The sequence below is a fragment of the Hyaena hyaena genome, unplaced genomic scaffold (genome assembly GCF_003009895.1).
Source record: "Hyaena hyaena isolate Hyena2069 unplaced genomic scaffold, ASM300989v1 scaffold_1107, whole genome shotgun sequence".
In the NCBI taxonomy this organism is placed as follows: domain Eukaryota; kingdom Metazoa; phylum Chordata; class Mammalia; order Carnivora; family Hyaenidae; genus Hyaena; species Hyaena hyaena.
The window spans coordinates 108,468-128,811 of record NW_024081735.1 but is presented as its reverse complement, the minus strand read 5'-3'; the positions used below and the strand labels follow the sequence as shown (position 1 = coordinate 128,811).

The window sequence follows — 20,344 nt, the reverse complement described above, 5'->3', positions numbered from 1 at the left end:
TTGTGTATACTCTGAAAGCAAAGGCTGGATGTTACATTCTTAAAGGGTTACTGAAAAAAATATGCAGCAGAGATTGTAAGTGATCCACAAAGGCTCAAATATTTACTCTCATTCTTTTTGTTTGTTTAATGCTTATTCTTGAGAAAGAGAGAGAGAGAGGGCATAAGCGGAGGAGGGGCAGAGAGAGAGGGAGACACAGAATCCGAAGCAGGCTCCAGGCTCTGAGTTGTCAGCACAGAGCCCCGTGTGGGGCTCGAACTCACAAGCTGTGAGACCATGACCTGAGCTGAAGTCAGACACTTATGAGCCATCCAGACACCCCTACTCTCATTCTTTGCATGAAAAGATGTGCTGATCCCTGATATAAATGAATTATGGTTTATGCCATGTTTATTTCTCATTAAAGACAGGCACAGGACTCTGAATTTGGACTACCTCAGTCCAAATCCCAGTATATTATTATTTCTGTTGTCTAAGGTACATTACTTAATATCTTATTATTTGTATTTCCTTAATTGAAATTCTTAACTGAGTATCTTATTACCTCGATTTTCTTAATTGAAAGATATGAATCATACTAGTAGCTCATAGATCTTCATATCACTTCTAATAGGTCACAGATAGAGAATTTAATGGAATATGTTTATATAATACTTCATATAGTGCCTTAAGATTTGGCAAGAGTTCAAGAAGTGTTAGTTATTTACACTATTAGTTCATTTTCTTCCTGTCTTTATAAAATCCTGCACGTGTTTTTGTATTTGATAGTAGGGTCTCAACACCTCATAACAAATTGACTGGATGACTTAAAGACCTTCTTAACCTAGGTTGAATTGGGTTTGTAAAATCTGTTTAGAATTTGTTGTTGTTATTGAAATAGTGTGCTGTGGAATGTACCCTGACTTGGCACTTGTTTCCTTAACCCCAACAAAATTATTGTTTGGCATTTCTTCATTTCTACTTGGTAGAGGTTTTCTGAACTAATTAGGGCTCTGCAAGGTATTTGGGTCAGTATGGGAATAGACAGTATATAAGTGGATATTATTTCAAATACTGGATTACCTTAAAGTATTTCACAGAGTAAGGCTGTGCTGGTTTGGAAACACAAGCAGAATATGTACGCTGTCCTGAATTTATCATTCAGGTTTTTAAATCTTAGGTAAAATAGGCAAATTTTAAAGATCCAATCCTCCTATCTTAATGTCTCCAAATGCACCTTTTTTCACCTACATTTACTTCCAACCTCTGCCTCTCCTTGATCATTCCTGCTCACCCCACAGCGTGCAGAGTATTTAACCTGTCAAGGATGCCATAGACCAGAAAATTGATGGATGACTAGTTTCCCGAGAGCAAATTTTAAAAATGAGAGAGAAGTAAGTGGTTCTAAGCATTTGCACAGTTGGGGCACTCAGAATTCTAAGTAAGACTGTTAGCCATTTGGCTTGTACCTGGACCATAAGAAAATCAAAGTGGCTTTGAAGAATATTGAATTAGCCCTTGGTTAGAACACATTTAAACTTAATGTGGCCATGTTATATATCAGTGAATAGTTACATGCCTCAGTTTTAACCATTTTCTCCATTAAGAGCACAGCTGACAGATAATTTCTAATTCTACCTTTAGATAAACAATCCAATAATCGTATTAATTATTTAAGCTCAGTAAAGCATACTATAAGACTGACAGCAAAAATATACCTCAATGTTCATAAACGTCAAATGATAGTTCTTTGCTAAGTGCTTCTCTGAGATGCTTATAGAGCACCAAGACTTTTACTTGTTTATAGCAAATTCCAAATATTAAGAAAAATTTAAATGAGCATTTTTTCCCAAATATTATGACCATCACATTAAGCATGCATGTTACATTTTGGAAATGTATGTAGGAAATAATGTTGGATGCCTAATGTAGGATTTTAAAATAGGTGATTATAGGGGCGCCTGGGTGGCTTAGTCGGTTAAGCGTCCGGCTTTCGCTTAGGTCATGATCTCGCGGTTCGTGGGTTCGGGCCCCGGTCGGGCTCCGTGCTGACTGCCAGCTCGGAGCCTGGAGCCTGTTTCAGTCTGTGACTCCCTCTCTCTCTGACCCTCCCCTGCTCGCGCTGTCTCTCTCTCTCTCCTAGAAATAAATAAATTTAAAAAAATAAAATAAAATAAAATAGGTGATTATATACTTCAGTAACTTAGGTACCAAAATAATACTATCAGGATATTCTGCTTTCTCTAAACTATTCTAATTTACTTTCACGTAGAGATATGGATTAACTGTTTTTCTCATTTACTTTTCTTTTTGATCATTCATTGAACAACTCTCTCTGGAGAGCCTTCTTTCTTTAATACTAAAGGGGTAAACAGTAGTGAATATATATAGAGCCTGTTTTCATGCTGTTTACAGTCTACGGTGGAGAAAGAAAGTAAAAAATTAAATTAAAAATAGCTATATGTATACAATTTTATTTACTTAATCTGTGCAAGTCGTACTCTAGGCACTGGGAATAGTTAATAAGACAGAATGCCTGTCTTCTGGGAACTTAGAATATAGTGGCAGAAATTAAAAGTTAAAAATTAAATAAATGTATGTGATAATAACATAGATGCCTTTAAGGATTTTTATTATGAGCCTTCCGTTTTAGTCAGATTAACTTCCTCTAACTTGTCTTGAAATTCCTAATAAAAGCAGTAGGTGGCACCATCACCTCGTTCACTCCTGCCTGATTTTGCTAATGTTTTTGAGAACTGTTACACCGCATTCCCTCAGATCACACACACACGCGCGCACACACACACACACAAGCAAGCAACCCAAAGCAAACACATAAACATACAAAAACCACTTCCCATTTAAAAATGACACCCACTACCCTTTGTTTTCCTCTGCTCTCCAAAGGAAATTGAAAGACAACTCGGTTGTGATTTGGGACTAGAAATTAGAATTACTAATGATTTGGTTCTTTCATAAGGTGTATAGCTGCCTCTTTTCTCTTCTTATTCCCCAGTTAGGCACTGTACTAGACAATGCATACAGAATACCTACAGAGACAGAATTCTTGTCTTTTGGGAGTTTATAAACTGAACCGGATGATTGAATTGGATAATTTTAGGCTATAATAGATGAAGAGATATTGTAGCACATATATTATTAATTTTAAAGATTTTTAATTAATGTATACATTGACCCAACCTCTATTTATTGCTAATGTACAATGAATCAGAAGCTAGTGTAGGTTCTTGGGATATATCAGTGCACCACCAACAGGATTCTTAACTCCTAGAGTTTGTAAAACATATGAACAGAACGAGCCTAATTATAAACAGATGAGTGATATTCAAATAGTGTAAAGTGCTTTGAAGAAAACAAACAAAACCACATGATGTGATTCAGAACGCTGGGAAAGCACCCTGTTGTGTGCTTCAAATTGAATAATCGGGGACGATTGCCCAGAGAGAATGATATTTGAGTTGAGAAGTGATTATCCAGAAAAGTTCTGCATGCAAAACTCTGAAGGCAAAGTAGCTGGCCACAGCATAAGTGCAAAGTCACCAAGACAGGAACAAATTGGTCTGTGTCAAATAAAAGAGGAGGCCAGTGTTCAAGACCATGAATGGTGAAGGGGAGGTGGTTAGGAAATAACATTAGGAAGATAATCTAGCATCTGATTATCTAGATCCTCACAGGGCTGGGATATAGAGCCGAGCAGGCAATATGGAGGTAGTGAATCTTCTGCAGAGAATTAAAAAAAATTTATTAAAGTCGGTATGCTTTTCATTATCACCAGCAATACTAAACAATGTCGATGGTCAAAAATTCCCTGAAAATATCTTTTGCTGCCCAAAGTTTTAAACAATTTTTGTTTAAAAAATTGTGATTATTGTTTCATTTTAAAACTCTGTTTAGTGACTTACCTACACTGTCAGTTCTTGTTATTCATGGTAGTTGATGAGGGAGCATAATGCAAGCTGAGGGCAAAGTACAAACTAGCATCCCCCCACCTCCTTCACTCCCCCAAGCCCCCCTCCCCATTCAATATGTGTGATATTTTTCAGACACTCCTGGCTACCCAAGAACAAAGGGAAGGGGGTTAAGTGCTTGTCATGGTGATGTGGGAAACTAAGGCAAATGAAAAAATTAAATTCCCTCATTGCCCAGAGCCCACTGATAAGTCCTTGAAACGGGCAGAGTGACCTCCCTCTAAGAGCTCAGCTGCCTCGATGATGACACTTTGCTGGGGGCAAAAGGGAATTTTGCCTTAACATTATCTTGACCCTCCAGGATCTTGTAAGTCTACTTTAACATATAAAAATTCCTTTGAAACTTCCTTTATCTCAACTCCCCCAAGATATACACAGGCAGTCATTCTTCATGCTTATGGCCCCTTGTTATACATCGGAAATGGTCTCATGACTGAGGTTTTACTAAATGGTAATAAATGGTGTTTTCCTAACAGCATGTCGCCCTCAAGGTCCTGGAAACCTTGCTTCCAAAATTCCTTAGAAACTTACACTGTCCCTGGGGCGCCTGGGTGGCTCAGTCGGTTAAGCGTCCAACTTCACTCAGGTCATGATCTTGTGATTCGTGGGTTCAAGCCCCGCATCAGGTTCTGTGCTGACAGCTCAGAGCCTGAAGCCTATTTCAGATTCTGTGTCTTCCTCTCTCTATGCCCCTCTCCCACTCACGCTCTGTCTCTCTCTGTCTCAAAAATAAACAAAAATAAACAAAAAAAAAAAAAAGAAAGAAACACTGTCCCTAACCCTCTCCCAAACTCTCTCCCAACCTGACGGCATATAATCAGTTACCTGTCACAAGCCTTGTGCAGCTCTTTCTGCCCATGGGTCCTGTCCCTGTGCTTTATTAAAATCACCTTTTTGCACCAAAGACATCTTCAAGAATTCTTTCTGACCATTAGCTCTAAACCCTACCATCACCCCAAACCCCCATCAGTAGTTATGTTCTATGAAGTCACAGAGAACACTGACTACTACTTCTAGAAGAAATACAGGGTTAGGTTCCTATAAGCATCTGGCCACAACATTTTTTGTCAACAGATGAATACATAGCCTTGTTTTATATGGGTTTCTATTTAAAGACAGCTCAGCAAATATATAGTGTTGATTCATTAACATTGAACTCATAGCCAACAGCACTACTACTCATGTTGGATAAGCTTATTTAATACACATAAGGCACATCACAGCCTCCTTGGATGTAGGAACATGAGACAGAACTCCAGCATTATGTTTGAGGGCTTTTAAACACTGAAGTGACCAATGAAAAGTGCGAAAGAAAGAAAGAAAGAAAGAAAGAAAGAAAGAAAGAAAGAAAAGAAAAAGCACTAAATGGATTGTAAGAAGGACACTCTTACAGCATGAGAGCCAAAAAGAAAAGGCCATGTTGCTTTGTTCAAATTCTTCTGGTATCAGGCACGTCAAGATGTAGGGGCTCCAGGAGGCTGCTCCAACACGGGCCCCTTTGGCATAAAGATTATTTTCAGTTAAAAGTAACCAAAGCCCAGCAGATGCAGGAAAAACTCTGCCTCCCCCACAACTGCCTAAATTTACGTTGGAAGGGAGATTCTGCAACAGGAAGAGAAGAATTAACAGGGACTCCTCTTTACTGAAGAAGCTTAGCTGCACAATAAGGCAACCTGCTGTTTCCCAACATCTCCTTCACCTTTCCTGCCAATGAACTTCCTTCCCTTTTACCTTCAGACCACCCCCTCCCCTTAGCTCATATAAGCTTCATGCTGCCTCGCTGTCTTCTGCATCTTATGTCTGGTAAGTATACCTGTTAAGTGTGATTTTCTCCTGTTAGTCTGTCTCATGTCAGTTTGAGTCTAAGTCTATTTTTTAATATATATTTTTAAATGTTTTATTTATTTCTGAGAGAGAGAGAGACAGCATGAGCAGGGAAGGGTCAGAGAGAGAGAGGGAGACACAGAATCTGAAACAGGCTCCAGGCTCTGAGCTACCTGTCAGCACAGAGCCCGACGCGGGGCTCGAACCCACGAACTGTGAGATCATGACCTGAGCTGAAGTCGGATGATTAACCAAATGAGCCACCCAGGTGCCTCGAGTTTGAGTCTAAGTCTAGAAGGACCATAGGGCAGAGGAAGGTCTTCCTCCCCAACAGGGTGGATCCATCTTTTCACTCTTCAGCTCATGTCAGTGAATCATCATGAAAGAGCCATAATTATTGATTTGGAATTACAATTACATGTTTGCAAAGAGGCAAATTTGCAATTCTGAAATCCATGAATATGGAGGATCAACTATATCTGTGTATATGTATCTATACTTATATCTATATGTGTTTCAAAGTAGCAGGTTTATGTCCTTTTTCCTTCAGTAAATATTGCATTCTACATGGAAGTTAATTCACAGGATTCCTCACTATACTGACACATGATTTTGTAGAACAATTTGGAACGGTTTGGAATTGCTCAAGTTCACTCAGAGTACCACTCTACACTGCTTGCAATTACTCATTCTGGAATATTTTTGTGCTTAAAGTGTAGATTTGAAATCAACACTGATAGCATTGCCCCGTGATTATAAAGTAAAAAGAAAAACCCCAAAACCAACAACAACAGAATTTGATCTACTTCTATTATTATTCTCTGTGACAATTTGCAATATTATTTGTATTTATACAATTTTTCAACCTGCAGAGAAATTTGAAAGTATCTAAAATTGATTCTGAAAGAACAAAGACATGGACAATATTGGATTTTCTGGAATAATTGTGAAATAGGATTGTTATAAATCTGCCACACATAGTCTATGTATAAGTCTTTTTCTTATTTATATACCTGTTGCTTCAGTGAGAAAATTTTTTCAAAATTAAAATGAACAAAACAATGGCCTGAAGTCAATTTTGAGCAAAAATGAGTTGATATGTTTAGGTACACAGTCTACTTAACATGAACATGTAATCAAGATTAATTCTGACAATGTCACTGATAAATTTGGAGAAGGTAAGGGAGCCAAACATATATTCATATTATTTATTACAGTGACACACTTATATAGAGGTATAAATTCCTCTCCCTTTCCAAAGAAAAGGCATTAATATAATTGAAAAGACTTTATCCATTTAATGGAGTAGTTTGTACAATATTTATTTTTATTTTCATAAACATATTTAAACACACCTTTTACTTTTGACTGGCATTATTTTATATACAACTTCCAACAAAACATATCCACTACCTACATTTGTTTTCTGACTATTATGATCACTCATTCCATTTCATGATTATTACTGAAAACTGTATTGTTTTATAGAGGAGAGGAAAGTAAACAAAACAAAACTAGGCAAAAATTGAACAGTCTGGGTGTTAAATATGCTGGGTACAGCACTGCTCAAGGACTCAAGAATTAGTGAGAAAAACAGTTATAAGCGTCTCACAATAGGAAAATGACACAGAAATATGTTTCTTCCTGGGGGAGACTGGAAAATTTCAAACATAAGTGCCATAGCAGAGTGATGTGTATATTCTATATATACTTCTCCTCATTAAAATGGAAGAAAACAAGGAGCCTGGCTGGCTCAGTCGGTTAAGTGTCCGATTTCGGCTCTTGAAATGCCTGCCTAATGGGGCACCAGGGTGGCTCAGTTAGTTAAGCCTCTGATTTGGGCTCAGGTTATGATCTCACAGTTTGTGAGTGCTAGCCCCGAGCCGGGCTCTGTGCTGACAGCTCAGGGCCTGGAGCCTCCTTCGGATTCTGTGTCTCCCTCCTTCACTGCCCCTCCCCTGCTTGCATTCTGTCTCTCTCTCTCTCAAAAGTAAATAAACATTAAAAAAAATTTTTTTTTAAAAATGCCTGCCTTTAAAGCTAGTGCTTCCAGAAAAACTTACTGTTTGTTTCAGTCAAAACTTGACAATAGATGACTCTCTACATCTCCTTTTCGAGTGGCCACCTTAGAAAGTTTGCAATTAGAAGTCCTTTCTCTGACTTTTCAAAAGGAAACCTACCACCAGAGACTATTTCTTTAAGGACTCGAGAGCCATCTCTTTGAAAGGCACACATTCAGGGAGTTAGGGAGATAAGTCTCACTCCTGCAGTCCCTGTGGGAGGGTAAGGGTCTAGTTCCAGACAGGGCACCATCTTGCTTTAACACGTATCACTGCCACCTGTCATACAGATAAGAGAAGTTTATCTCTCTTCTAGATAAGCACCAACAGCCAAATCTTCACACAGATTAACACTCCGCAATACCACTCAGTGTCCTTCCGTTAGCATACCTTCAAAAAATCTTCAGTCTTTTCTTTGGGGGAAGTTGAATTCTTTCGTGCTGGTCCCTCTTTTGTATTGTAATAGAATTACTGAACGAAATCTGTCCTTCCTGCTTTTAATGGTCCGGCTTTGTTTCTCTTTGACCACAGTTAGGTGTCTTCTTTGCCCTGCTTGCCTCAAAGTCTTGTAAGTGGGTTGGGTAACTTTGTAGTTTCCAGTAATGATAAGTGTTTTCCATATCTCATTAGTTTGGGTATTTTGTATAATATTTCAGTCCCGGAATTCTCCATAAGCCGTCACAGTGGTTTCTTCTTATCCTGGGGGAAGGTATGTTCCAAGATCTGCCGTGAATGCCTGAAACCAAGGATAGTACTGAACTCTTTGGATACCGTTCTTTTCCATTATACATATATACCTACGATATAGGCCTGGTGACACAGGGTTAGGCTACTGTTGACCTTCTGATGATACATCAGGAGGATCATCTGCTTCCTGACCACAGTTATCTGGGGGTAACGGAAACCATGGAGAGCAAACCAATGATTAGGATGGACTACATCCTTGTCATATAAGTGTTTAAAAAGATCGTGAGATTGGCAGCAAGAGTAGATTTTGGTTTGATTCTTTGCTTCAATATTTTTAGTAGCTTCTTAAAACTGAGCAAAGGGCTAAAATTCTACATCTTGTTTTCTTGATTTGAAAGTAAAAAAAGTACACACCGCCTGTACTTGTTGGAAAATTGCGATTGAGAAAACATGTGCAATGGGTGGTCCTAGTTCATAGTAATTGTTCAATAAATAATTACTACTTTGAGTTATCAGTCCCTGATGAATCTTAAATAGATGTGTTTCTCCTCTCTGCTGTTACAGCAATTGCCCCTGTTGCATCCTTTATATACCTATCTATAGATTTCCTTTGTTAGTCAATGAGCTTCTCTTTTTTTATATGAAGGGCACTAGGTTTTTTTAAATTAAATTCATTAATTTTAGAGAGAGATAGTTCTCATACATGAGCAGGGGAGGGGTGGATGGAGAGAGTGAGAGAGAAAATCCAGAGAGAAAGAATCCCAAGCAGGCCCCACACTCAGCATGGAGCGCCGTGTGGGGCTCAGTCCCACAACCCTGGGATCATGACCGGAGCTGAAATCAAGAGTCAGATGCTCAACCCACTGAGCCACCCAGGCGCCTCCAGCAATGAGCGTCTTCACATAAATCCTTTATCCTGGTATCCCCAGCTCCTGCCAGTTGAAAAGATGGCCATTTGATAAATGTTTAGTGAATGAGGGAGCACATGAGTAAATGAATGCATGTATGAATTCATGTTTCATTTTCCTTATATTTGGCCTGAAACAAAGATTTATCTATTGTGCTGCCTTGTCATTTTCTTCAGGGTCATCAGTTTTAGAAACAGGATCTAGGGGCGGCTGGGTGGCTCTGTCGGTTGAGTGTCCGACTTCGGCTCAGGTCATGATCTCGCGGTTCGTGGGTTCGAGCCCCGCGTCGGGCTCTGTGCTGACTGCCAGCTCGGAGCCTGGAGCTGCTTCCAATTCTGTGTCTCCCTCTCTCTCTGACCCTCCCCTGCTCACGCTGGTTCTCTCTCTCTCTCAGAAATAAATAAAACATTAAACATTTAAAATTAAAAAAAAGAAACAGGATCTAAAGGTGCAAACGGGAACTTACCACGACATAGTTTTCTTTTCCTGCCTTTGGCCATCTGGTTGGACTACTTAAGCTCAACCTGTTAAAGCTCAGCAAATGCCTTTCCCACATGATTTGACTCATACATCGTCTTTCGACCACAGGCAAAAGAAAAGAGGAAAGAGCTCTCAAATGCTGTGCCAACTCAAGGACTCAGTAGAACAATGGAATATCGTTCTGAGATAGAAAATTTGGATGAAGATGGTTATACTCGTTTAGACTTCAGCTCTCAAGCCGCCCCTGGGAGACCTGTGGTCTCAGAGAAAGGTACTTTTTCTTTCTGCCTTCACCATTCGTATTCCCATCAGCTAAAACACTTACGTGGAGAAAATTTGAGAGACTTGAGATTTGTAGGATGAAAACGTCTTAAAAGGTTTTCAGACATCACTGAAGATTTGGAAGTGCACCAAGCCTCATGGCAAGCATTAGGTGACTAATAGTATTTAGAGTAATTATTATGATGGCAGAAAATACCTACAGTTTCTCTGTGCTGTAGAAATAGACACTTCCACACTAACGAACTGTAAACAAGTGATGAAATGCAAAGATGAAGGAATTTTAGTGGGAGTGATTTGTTGCTTGGTTGGTGGAAAGGAGTAGACTGTAGAATAGAAGTCATGGAAAATCCAAGAAGTATATATAAACAACATCAGAATATTGAAAATAAGAAAGAGAAGAATAAAAAGATGGAAGTTAGATGAGGAAAAATCCAAATCTGTGATTTTGTGGTAAAGGCCAAAGGCAAGGTGGAAGTCATAGGGTGTGGAATCATGAATCTGGTGTGTTGTTTTTTCTGACAAGAAATTGATTTGGATTTTTTTTTTAATCAAAAGAGGGCTCATTGTATATACTAGTGAAGGAAAAATGTGGATGTTAGATGAAAAGATCCAATTATCAGAATATGAGTCTTAAACGTAATGTAAAAAGAGTGAAATATGGTGAAAGACACATTGTAAGGTCTCTCTCTTACAGAATGAACCATTTAGTCTCCTATATGGTTCCATTTGACATTTCTCTGAAATGCGAGGCTGCTTGCTCTCAGACAAAGGCACAGCTATATTCTCAGTGTGGTGCTATTAACATAAAAAGAGTTTCCTGTTATCAAGAGAAAGATTTTTCACAAGTTTTGACATGAGCATTGCACTCTTCTGCTTTCTGGTAATCCACATTGTGCAATTATTTTCCCTTTACCACTTACACAATTCTCGTCTTGCTCAACTGGTTGATGAGGACTTGGAAAAACTGGATGATGCAAGAGGTTGGGAGGCAGGTGTATGATTCTGCGTATTTGTTGACAAACAGTGAGTTACGTATAATGAGCTAGTAGCCTCTGGACGAGATGCTTTCATGTGTCAGCCCATTTAGTTCCCATAATGATTCTTTGAGGTATTATGACCCGCTCCCCCCAACTTTTCACAAAGAGAATGAGTAAGCAGAGGGAGTAATTCACCCAAGGTTATGTAACAACTAAGTGAGAAGAGAAGGTTATTCTTAGGAACCCATGCTGTTTCCCCTACATTAAGCTGTCTTTCATAAAAATGAGTCAGATTTCAGAAATGCTGGTAGCGTCAGGACCTATAGACATCAATGTGAACCTGAAATTAGGAGGGCACAGATGTCAGGGCACTGTGCTGAAATTACAGTTCTCGAACCTGAAGAGCTATGATAAAGGAGAGGAAAAATTCAGATAATGCTAGATGACTAGATTATTTGTATAATGGTTCGCTTCAGAATTTGCCAGACTTTGATGAACTGTAGAACTGCAGTGCTGTGTTATTTGTCTTATTTCTTCATTTAATTTCTGTTCCCTCTGGCTTCCTAGGAACTTGTGCTACATCTCCTTGTTGGCGTCCCGTTGCTGTGACCTTGGGGATCCTTTGCTTGGTGATACTGGTGATAGCTGTGGTCCTGGGTACCATGGGTAAGTATGGGGGGAGGGAATTCAACAACAACAACGACAACAACAAACATTTGAGAAGCATGTATACTGTGCGATACACTCTTTTAAGAGTTTGACATGCATAATCTAATTTAATCTGTATATTAGCCCTACTGAATCAGTGCTACTAATTCTCATTTTATTTATAGGGGAAGTGAGAGGTGGGAGTGTGCACTTTACTTTTCTAGGGTGATAAACTAGTTAATGGTAAGACCATGATTAGAAATTTAGGCAATCTGGGGCGCCTGGGTGGCTTAGTCGGTTGAGCGTCCGACTTTCGCTTAGGTTGTGATCTCGCAGTTTGTGGGTTCGAGCCCCGTGTCGGGCTCTGTGCTGACTGCCAGCTCAGAGCCTGGAGCCTGTTTCAGTCTGTGACACCCTCTCTCTCAGACCCTCCCCTGCTCACGCTGTCTCTCTCTCTCTCTCCTAGAAATGAATAAAACATTTAAAAAAAAAAAAGAAATTTAGGCAATCTGTCTAAAAAATGCATACTCTTAACTACATTGCTCTATTATCTTCTTTGAATAGCTGTTTTCAAAGCTGTGATTTGTAAGGTATCTTCCAAGATACGTTAATGGAAGGAGACCAGTGGAGGTGAAAAAGGAAGTACAATGTGGTGCTTATCTTCCTAATGAAATAAATTCTCTAAAGAGACTATAAACTATTTTAATAAATCTCATGATTTAAGGAAACTGTTTTATACCCGATCTTTAATTTAAGTTCCTTTGAATACTACCAGGATTTACCTGAGGCATTTACTGAATAGACATTTTGTGTTGGGTGAATGAGTTCTTTCAGATTTTGTATCACATGCATTCTATTGTCAATAATGTATTATTGTGTCTTCACAGTTTTTTCAAGGAACTCTCATTTTTAAATAACATAAAAAAGATAGATTTACTACTAGTTCAAATCTTTTGTGGCTCCATTGAACTCTATTTCATTTGCATCTTGCTTTCTCATTCATACTCTTTCTTTTATACATGCTTGACTTTTTCTCCTTTTTACTACACCTTCATGGAAGTTATTTTTTCTTTCCATCTATTTAATCTATCTATCATCTATTCTATTATCTATCTATCTATCATCTATCATCACCATTTATTTATTATCTATTTATCTTGACCTCTCAATCAGAGACATGTTATCTATTTATCATTAATCAAGAATATACCCATTTGTATTCCAACAAAAATATGGATTTTTGAATTATAATTTCGAATATAGTAGAATGACTTTTTTCTCCCTGTCACTATAATTGTTGCTGGCATATGAAGCTATTTGGAGATCCAATTCAGGAAGCAACCCATTGAAGAATGACAACTTTCCATCAAGAAATAAAGAGAACTACAGTCAGCCCACACAATCATCTTTAGAAGACAATGTGGCTCCTACCAAGGCTCTCACAACCACAGGCAAGGACAGAATTAAAAGATGAAGGGGATCCTTGATCCAGGAAAGTTAATTATTGGTGCTAAGGCCTGGAGTAGGGTAGGTAAAGAGAGTACTCTTTTACATGCAGGGATTGCACATTCAGGGAGCACACATACCAGTATTATCTTACTCGGTATCCCCTGTCATATATACAATAAAGTAATACAAGTATCCCATGCTTTCCAAATATTTCTAAGTTGGATTTTTTTTTCAAATCAGTAACTAATTTATCACTTTCTGCATATTTAGATCTATAGATGACTGTACAACTTGATGCAAAGGAAAGAAATGTGTTCTCTCCTCTTTGAGAATTGACACTTTAGAGTAATATAGTTAGAATAAGAAATGGGGGGGGGGGGACTGCCTGGGTGGCTTAGTCGGTTAAACGTTCAACTTCAGCTCAGGTCATGATCTCACGGTTCGTGGGTTCGCACCCCGCATCGGGCTCTGTGCTGACAACTAGCTCAGAGCCCAGAGCCTGTTTCAGATTCTGTATCTCCCTCTCTCTCTCTGATCCTTGCCTGTTCATCTTGTCTCTCTCTCTCTCTCAAAAACAAATAAAAAACATTTAAAAAATTAAAAAAAAGAAATAGGATGTCTGGAAGAAAAGCAGAGAAAAAGGAAAGAAGGGAAAATGTGCTGAGAATGAAGAGGCTAAATTGAGCACATACAAAAGAGATAGACCTAGTAGATAAGTTCCTGAAAACTCCGGTTATATTTGTTTTTTTTAATCAGACAATTTCATTAATTTTATTACAATTTGATATACACTTGACCCTTATTTCTAATTGCATCATAATTGACTATGACAATATTTTGCCTTCAATTTTCCATCTCTGGACCCATACCTTCTCACTATGTGTTTCAAGTAGCTAAGGATACAAAATAAAGATATTCTAGGGGCGCCTGGGTGGCTTAGTCGGTTAAACATCCGACTTTCGCTTGGGTCATGATCTCGCGGTTCGTGGGTTTGAGCCCCGCGTCGGGCTCTGTGCTGACTGCCAGCTCAGAGCCTGGAGCCTGTTTCAGTCTGTGACTCCCTCTCTCTCTGACCCTCCCCTGCTCACGCTCTCTCCTAGAAATAAATAAAACGTTAAAAAAAATAAAAAAAACAAAAAACAAAAAACAAAATAAAGATATTCTATAATATGAATCATTGCATTACTTTTCTGCTTTAGAAAGCTGTATTCTTAAATGGATCTCACACCTCTAAAGGAAGTTAACATGAAATTACTGTATATCTCAAAGATTGACCTAAGTTGATTTATTTTAAGAATTATGAAGAAAGGGAGGACTGAATTTGAAAGAATGGAATACGAATCAAAAAGGAAAGGAGGCGGAGTGCCTGGGTAGCTCAGTTGGTTCAGCATCAGACTTTGGCTCAGGTCATGATCTCACAGTTCCGCGGGTTTGAGCCCCATGTCGGGCTCTATGCTGACAGCTCTGAGCCTGGAGCCTGCTTCAGATTCTGTTTCCCCTTCTCTCTCTGTTCCTCCCCTGCTTGCTCTCTGTCTCTCTCTCAAAAATAAACACTTTTTTTTAAAAAGGAAAGTAGAACTAGCTGTTTAAAACACTGTTTATAATTATTCCATTCATTTTTAAAGCTTAAATGAATGAAGGATTTTAATATGGTCCCTTATATAAAAATTGCATCCCTATAGAAGAGCCTGTGTGGCTCAGGTAAGTATCCAACTCTTGATCTCGACTCAGGTCATGATCTCACGGTTCATAGGTTAGAACCTTGCATCAGGGCCTGTGCTGACAGCACAGAGCCTGCTTGGGATTCTTTCTCTCCCTCTCTCTCTCCCTCCCTCTCTTTCTCTCTCTTTCAAAATAAATACACAAACTTAAAAAAAATCACATCCCTATAGTTTGAACTGAAAATGAAATGTATCGCTGGCAATTCATTGATTATTAAGTGTCCTCAGAATGAATGGTTGTTTGCTCTGAAAGAGAAAATTGGTATGATATGAACCTCATTGTATTTACTTTTTATTTCCAGTTTTTTCCACCTCTTGTCCTCCTAACTGGGTCACACATGAGAACAACTGTTATCTATTTAGGACGTCATTAGCTTCCTGGAATAGGAGTAAAAATCAATGCTCTCAACTGCACTCTAATCTCCTCAAGATAGACAGTGAAAAAGAACTGGTAAGTGCAGACTTCAGTTGCAATTATCTGTGGTCTATAGCAAGCAGAAAAATAGAGGTAGATTCCAGGTAATGATAATTTTCCCTAAACGAAAGTCACTTTTAATGTCCTCCATAATTATAACAATAGCATATATTAAACGGGTAAAATATATAATATATGCTTATTTATTTATTTATTTATTTATTATTTTATACATATATAGAGAGAAAGTCAACATGGAGGGGGACAGAGGGAGAGAGAGAGAGAGAGAGAGAGAGAGAGAGAATCTTAAGCAGACTCCATGCTCAGTGTGGAGCCCAGCACAGGTTCAATCCCACAACCCTGGGATCATGATCTGAGACAAAATCAAGAGTCAGATGGGCAATGAACCAAGCCATCCAGCCGCTCCTTTACGCTTTTTTAAATTAATTCATTTTAAAAGTATGTTTCACTTTAAAACAAATCTATTCAAACACATGTCAAGTTTGCATGACTATAACCATCAGACCACTGCTCCTTTGTGTGGGTTTAGGGTTTCAATTCTTAAACTGGGTGGAGTAAAATAGAAAATTCCTTACCTTGTCATCATTATTATGAAGGCAAATAGCAGCAATAATAATGTACATTTATAAATCATTTGCTCTTTGCAAGATGCTGGGAAAGGAAAAGAAGTTTAAAAAGTAACCTTGGTATTTCAATGCTTACATATTTTGTAAGAAGAAAGAAACAACTTGGCTGCTGAAAGTTAAATATCTGGTATTGGCAATAAATGACATAGGAATTCAGAGACATGCCAGTGTAGATAACTTTTTACAGAAAAAGTGGGGCTTATAATGCATCATGAGTGAAGGGTAGGTATGAGAAAGGACTAATAGGAAACACTCTACACTATAAATCTAAGCAACTTAAAATCTATATAAATCTAAGCACTATAAATCTATAACTTCTATCTTTACTTTCGCTTCTTCTCAATTTTTCTTGGACATTGGACAGTTGTTGTTCACATTAAAATTAATGGAAGAAGATTAAGGTAAAGAAAGAGAATGACACTGGAAGTCGGTCAGGCTCTTAGACGTTTCTGTCATTTGTCAACAATTCAAATGGCATCATTCAAACTCAAATTACTAATTCATAAACCATGCAACAGAACCAAATTATTTTTATATTTTTATCTAACTCTGCAAAGCATTTCTTTTTTTATGTTTTCTTTCTTTTTTTTTTTTTTTTTTTACAAACAGTTTATTGTCAGGTTGGTTTCCACATAACACCCAGTGCTCATCCTCACAAGTGCCCTCCTCCATGCCCATCCCCCCTCCCCCCACACACCCATCAGTTCTCAGTTTGTTCTCAGCATTCAAGAGTCTCTCATGGTTTGCCTCTCTCCATTTCCCCCACCATTTCCCCCCTTCTTCTCCCCCTTGGTCCTCCATTAAGTTCCTCCTAATCCTCCTATACGTGCAAATATATGATATTTGTCCTTCTCTGCCTGACTTATTTCTCTCAGCATAACACCCTCAAGGTCCATCCATGTTGCTACCCATGGCCAGATTTCATTGTTTCTCATTGCCATGTAGTATTCCATGGTATAGATAAACCACATCTTCTTGATCCATTCGTCCGTTGATGGACACTTAGGCTCTTTCCATGTTTTGGCTATTGTGGAGAGTGCTTCTATGAACATTGGGGTACATGTGCTCCTATGCTTCAGCATTCCTATATCTACAAAGCATTTCTTAACAAAATTCCTATAAATTCATATACTCAATTTGAGGAGAAGATGGCAGCCTTTCATCCATGAAAATTGCCAAGGGGCTCTGTCACCTTTGAATTTTGTCAGACAGGTTGGATGAAGGCAGTACAATTTTGACCTTATGGATCTATTCTTCTTTGGAGAATCAAATAATAATGACTATGAAGAAACGAAATATGCTTTTTGAAACACTCAGTGGCATTCAATAATTGGCATTTTTCTCTAGGTTCATGCCAGAGTATGCATGCATTCTTTACCAGAGTGATTCAATCTGTTGTCTCTCAATGTTTGTAAGGGTTTCTCTCCACCTTTTTATCTCTGTCACCTCTGTCTATTCATCCTGTCACTCTCTGACATGTATGCTTATTTATGTTTCCCTACAGGAATTTATAGTGAGGCAAGTGTCCTCTCAACCCGATAATGCATTTTGGATAGGGCTTTCTCGCCCTCAAACTGAAGGACCATGGCTCTGGGAGGATAGTTCAATATTCTCTTATACCCTGTAAGTAACTGGGACGATGAAGCTTCATACCCCTTCTCAGAAAGTTAAGACTCTGATTGTGGGCCATTTGTAAGAAAGAGAGGGAGAGAGAAAAACAATGATAGAGAGAGAAAAAGAGTGAATCAGGAAGAAAAAAAAAGGAAGTGGGTAGAGGAGGGTTTTACAGTCAAAAAGAGCTGAGTGGTCATCTAGTGTTATTAACACAGATGTGTCTCAGCTTTCTTATAAGGAGGGTGTCCGCACGTGTCTGAAGTTGTCCGGTTAGCAGCTGTCACTGTTACTATAAAACTCTGGCTAAAAGCCTGGGCTTTGGAGTCAGCTCTCAGCTTGAGTCAATGATTGGTCCTCTCACTCTGATCAGAGCCCCTTTTTCCTCATCTATAAATGAGAATGAAAATAGTACCTGTCTGCTGGGATTTTAAGATAAAGAAAGGAAATGCAAGTAAAATCACTTAGGGGTGCTTGGGTGGCTCAGCCAGTTAAGCGTCCGACTTTGGCTCAGTTTATGATCTCATGGCTAGTGGGTTCAAGCCCTGCGTCCGGCTCTGCACTGACAGTTCAGAACCTGGAGCCTGCTTCAGATTCTGTGTCTCTCTCTCTCTGCCCCTCCCCTGCTGGCTCTCTCTCTGTCTCTCTCTCTCAAAAATAATTAAAAACATTTTTTTAAAAAGTAAAATCACTTAGCACAGTGTCCTATACCTCGTAAATATGTGTGCCACATGCTGTTATCATTAATTTTATTTTATTTTTAAAATTTTTAATGTTTATTTATTCTTGAGAGAGAGAGAGCATGAGCGGGGGAGAGCAGAGCGAGAGAGGGACAGAGAATCCAAAGCGGGCTCCAGGCTCAGAGCTGCCAGCCCAGAACCTGACGCGAGGCTTGAGTTCACAAGCCGTGAGATCATGACCTGAGCCAAAGTCAAAGCTGTTTCCTGCTTTTAGTCTAGTCATTTCTACAACAGAATTCTCTCAATCCTCCAGCCTTAGGGCCAAGAAAAGATAGATACACAAGATGAAGGGTACCAGTCCACAGCTTCTATAGTGAGGCTCAGTGATGCCTTTTGAGTTTGACTAATTAACACTGACCTTTCAGGAGACTAAAGAGCAAATAGAACAGAGCCATACTCCTACTTACCCCTGATAATTATCATAATTGTCTATCACTGTATTGTAATATAACTCTGTCTTCAAAATGAATTAAAGTATATAATGTTGTTTTCCCTGTCTTTAAATGGACTTGATATCTATGATTCTTCATTACATTAGTTCTAGATATTCCTCAATAATAGCTTCTCTGCTTGGTCTATTCACTAAATATACCCAAGGATAATTTCACTAGTCTGTTGTTTTATTTGATAAATATATTTCTAGCTGAGAGGTTGAAAGATAATCAAAGAACTTTCCATGGAATACTAAATTATTTTTCTTATTTGTCAGGAGCTTTATTTAATTTTACGTAACTAGCAGTATTTCTCTTAAAATTTTTTGAGTCATTTTTATGCCTTAATAATGAAGGCTCTTCTGTTACCACTTGAAAACTAATGCAATCTAAATTCACATTTACTTTTCCAATGACACAGACATTTCAGAAACTCTTTTCATCAATATCCTTGCCAATTTATTTCAGTACTGTATACACAGTAGACAGTATTTTCTTATGTTCTTTCTAATCACCTCATTGTATTTTAACAGGTTTCAAATCAGGAGCACAGAAACTCAGGAAAACTCACCTCACAATTGTGTATGGATTCACCTATCAATAATTTATGACCAACTTTGTAGTTTGCCTTCATACAGTATTTGTGAGAAGAAGTTATCAGTAAAATGATGAGGGTGTTGACGTGGAAAAGCAGAGAGAAGTATGTAACATAGTAAGAAGGGCAAAAAACAAAAAAGGAAAGAGAGCTATCTGAGGTGAGAATAAATATTAAAAATATCAAGAGAGCTTAGCCAACTTTCATCTTAGCTGAGAAACAGTGTGGAGAGGCTGTGATTCTGTACTTAACTGTTTTGGCAGGCCAGCCCTAGGTTCTAGTTAATGGAGTCCTAGATGTGGAGTCAGGGAAGCTGAAATTATATCTTCATTCTACCATTGACTTAGTATTAACCTTGGTGTTTCAAAAACTTATTTATTTCTGGGCTGATCAGAATTATTTTTTGCCCTTCAAAAGTGCCCCTGGAGTACATGTAGTATGTTTTCATCCACTTCTAGCAGTTTATCAGACACAGGTGGAAGGCAAGTTGTATTTCTGAATAGCCGAATGAAGAAATGAAAAAAATCTTCACTACAATCATAGCCATTTTATTATTTTGTTCATCAATATGGTAATGGTTATGAAAAAAAGCATCATGAGGGGTGCCTAGGTGGATCAGTCATTTAAGTGACGACTTCAGTTCAGGTCATGATCTCACTGTTACTGGGTTCGAGCCCTGCATCAGTGTCTGTGGTGACAGCTCAGAGCCTGGAGTCTGCTTCAGATTCTGTGTCCCCCTCTTTGCCCTATCCTGCTTGTGCTCTGTCTCTCTCTTCGAAAATAAAAATGTTTAAAAAATTATTTTAAAGAACGCATCATGAAAAAGTAGCAACTCCATTTTTTTTTCATTTAAATAGCTCAGAGAATATGTCTGTCATATTTCTGACTAATAGGATCTTGT

General features: G+C 38.5%; 1 protein-coding gene across 2 annotated transcripts; it reads left to right on the top strand.

Moving 5' to 3' along the window:
* The first annotated feature begins 9,998 nt into the window (after nucleotides 1-9,998).
* On the top strand, nucleotides 9,999-20,082 carry CLEC7A (C-type lectin domain containing 7A). 2 transcript variants are annotated; one of them, XM_039222309.1, is made up of 6 exons: nucleotides 9,999-10,198; nucleotides 11,754-11,852; nucleotides 13,148-13,285; nucleotides 15,307-15,455; nucleotides 17,571-17,689; nucleotides 19,382-20,082. In XM_039222309.1, exons 1-6 carry the CDS (start codon nucleotides 10,096-10,098, stop codon nucleotides 19,515-19,517), a joined length of 744 nt encoding a protein of 247 aa, XP_039078240.1. In that variant the 5' UTR covers nucleotides 9,999-10,095; the 3' UTR covers nucleotides 19,518-20,082. The 2 variants fall into 2 exon arrangements, with proteins under 2 accessions (XP_039078240.1, XP_039078241.1); XM_039222310.1 differs by lacking the exon at nucleotides 13,148-13,285.
* The last annotated feature ends 262 nt before the right edge of the window (nucleotides 20,083-20,344 follow it).

What these genes read in the sequence shown, in the direction of transcription:
- CLEC7A (XM_039222309.1), top strand. Translation starts at nt 10,096, where the DNA reads ATGGAATATCGTTCTGAGATAGAAAATTTGGATGAAGATGGTTATACT. An exon ending in TGTGGTCCTGGGTACCATGG is followed by an intron (nt 11,853 to 13,147) that starts GTAAGTATGGGG and finishes TGGCATATGAAG; the next exon opens with CTATTTGGAGATCCAATTCA. An exon ending in TAGACAGTGAAAAAGAACTG is followed by an intron (nt 15,456 to 17,570) that starts GTAAGTGCAGAC and finishes GTTTCCCTACAG; the next exon opens with GAATTTATAGTGAGGCAAGT.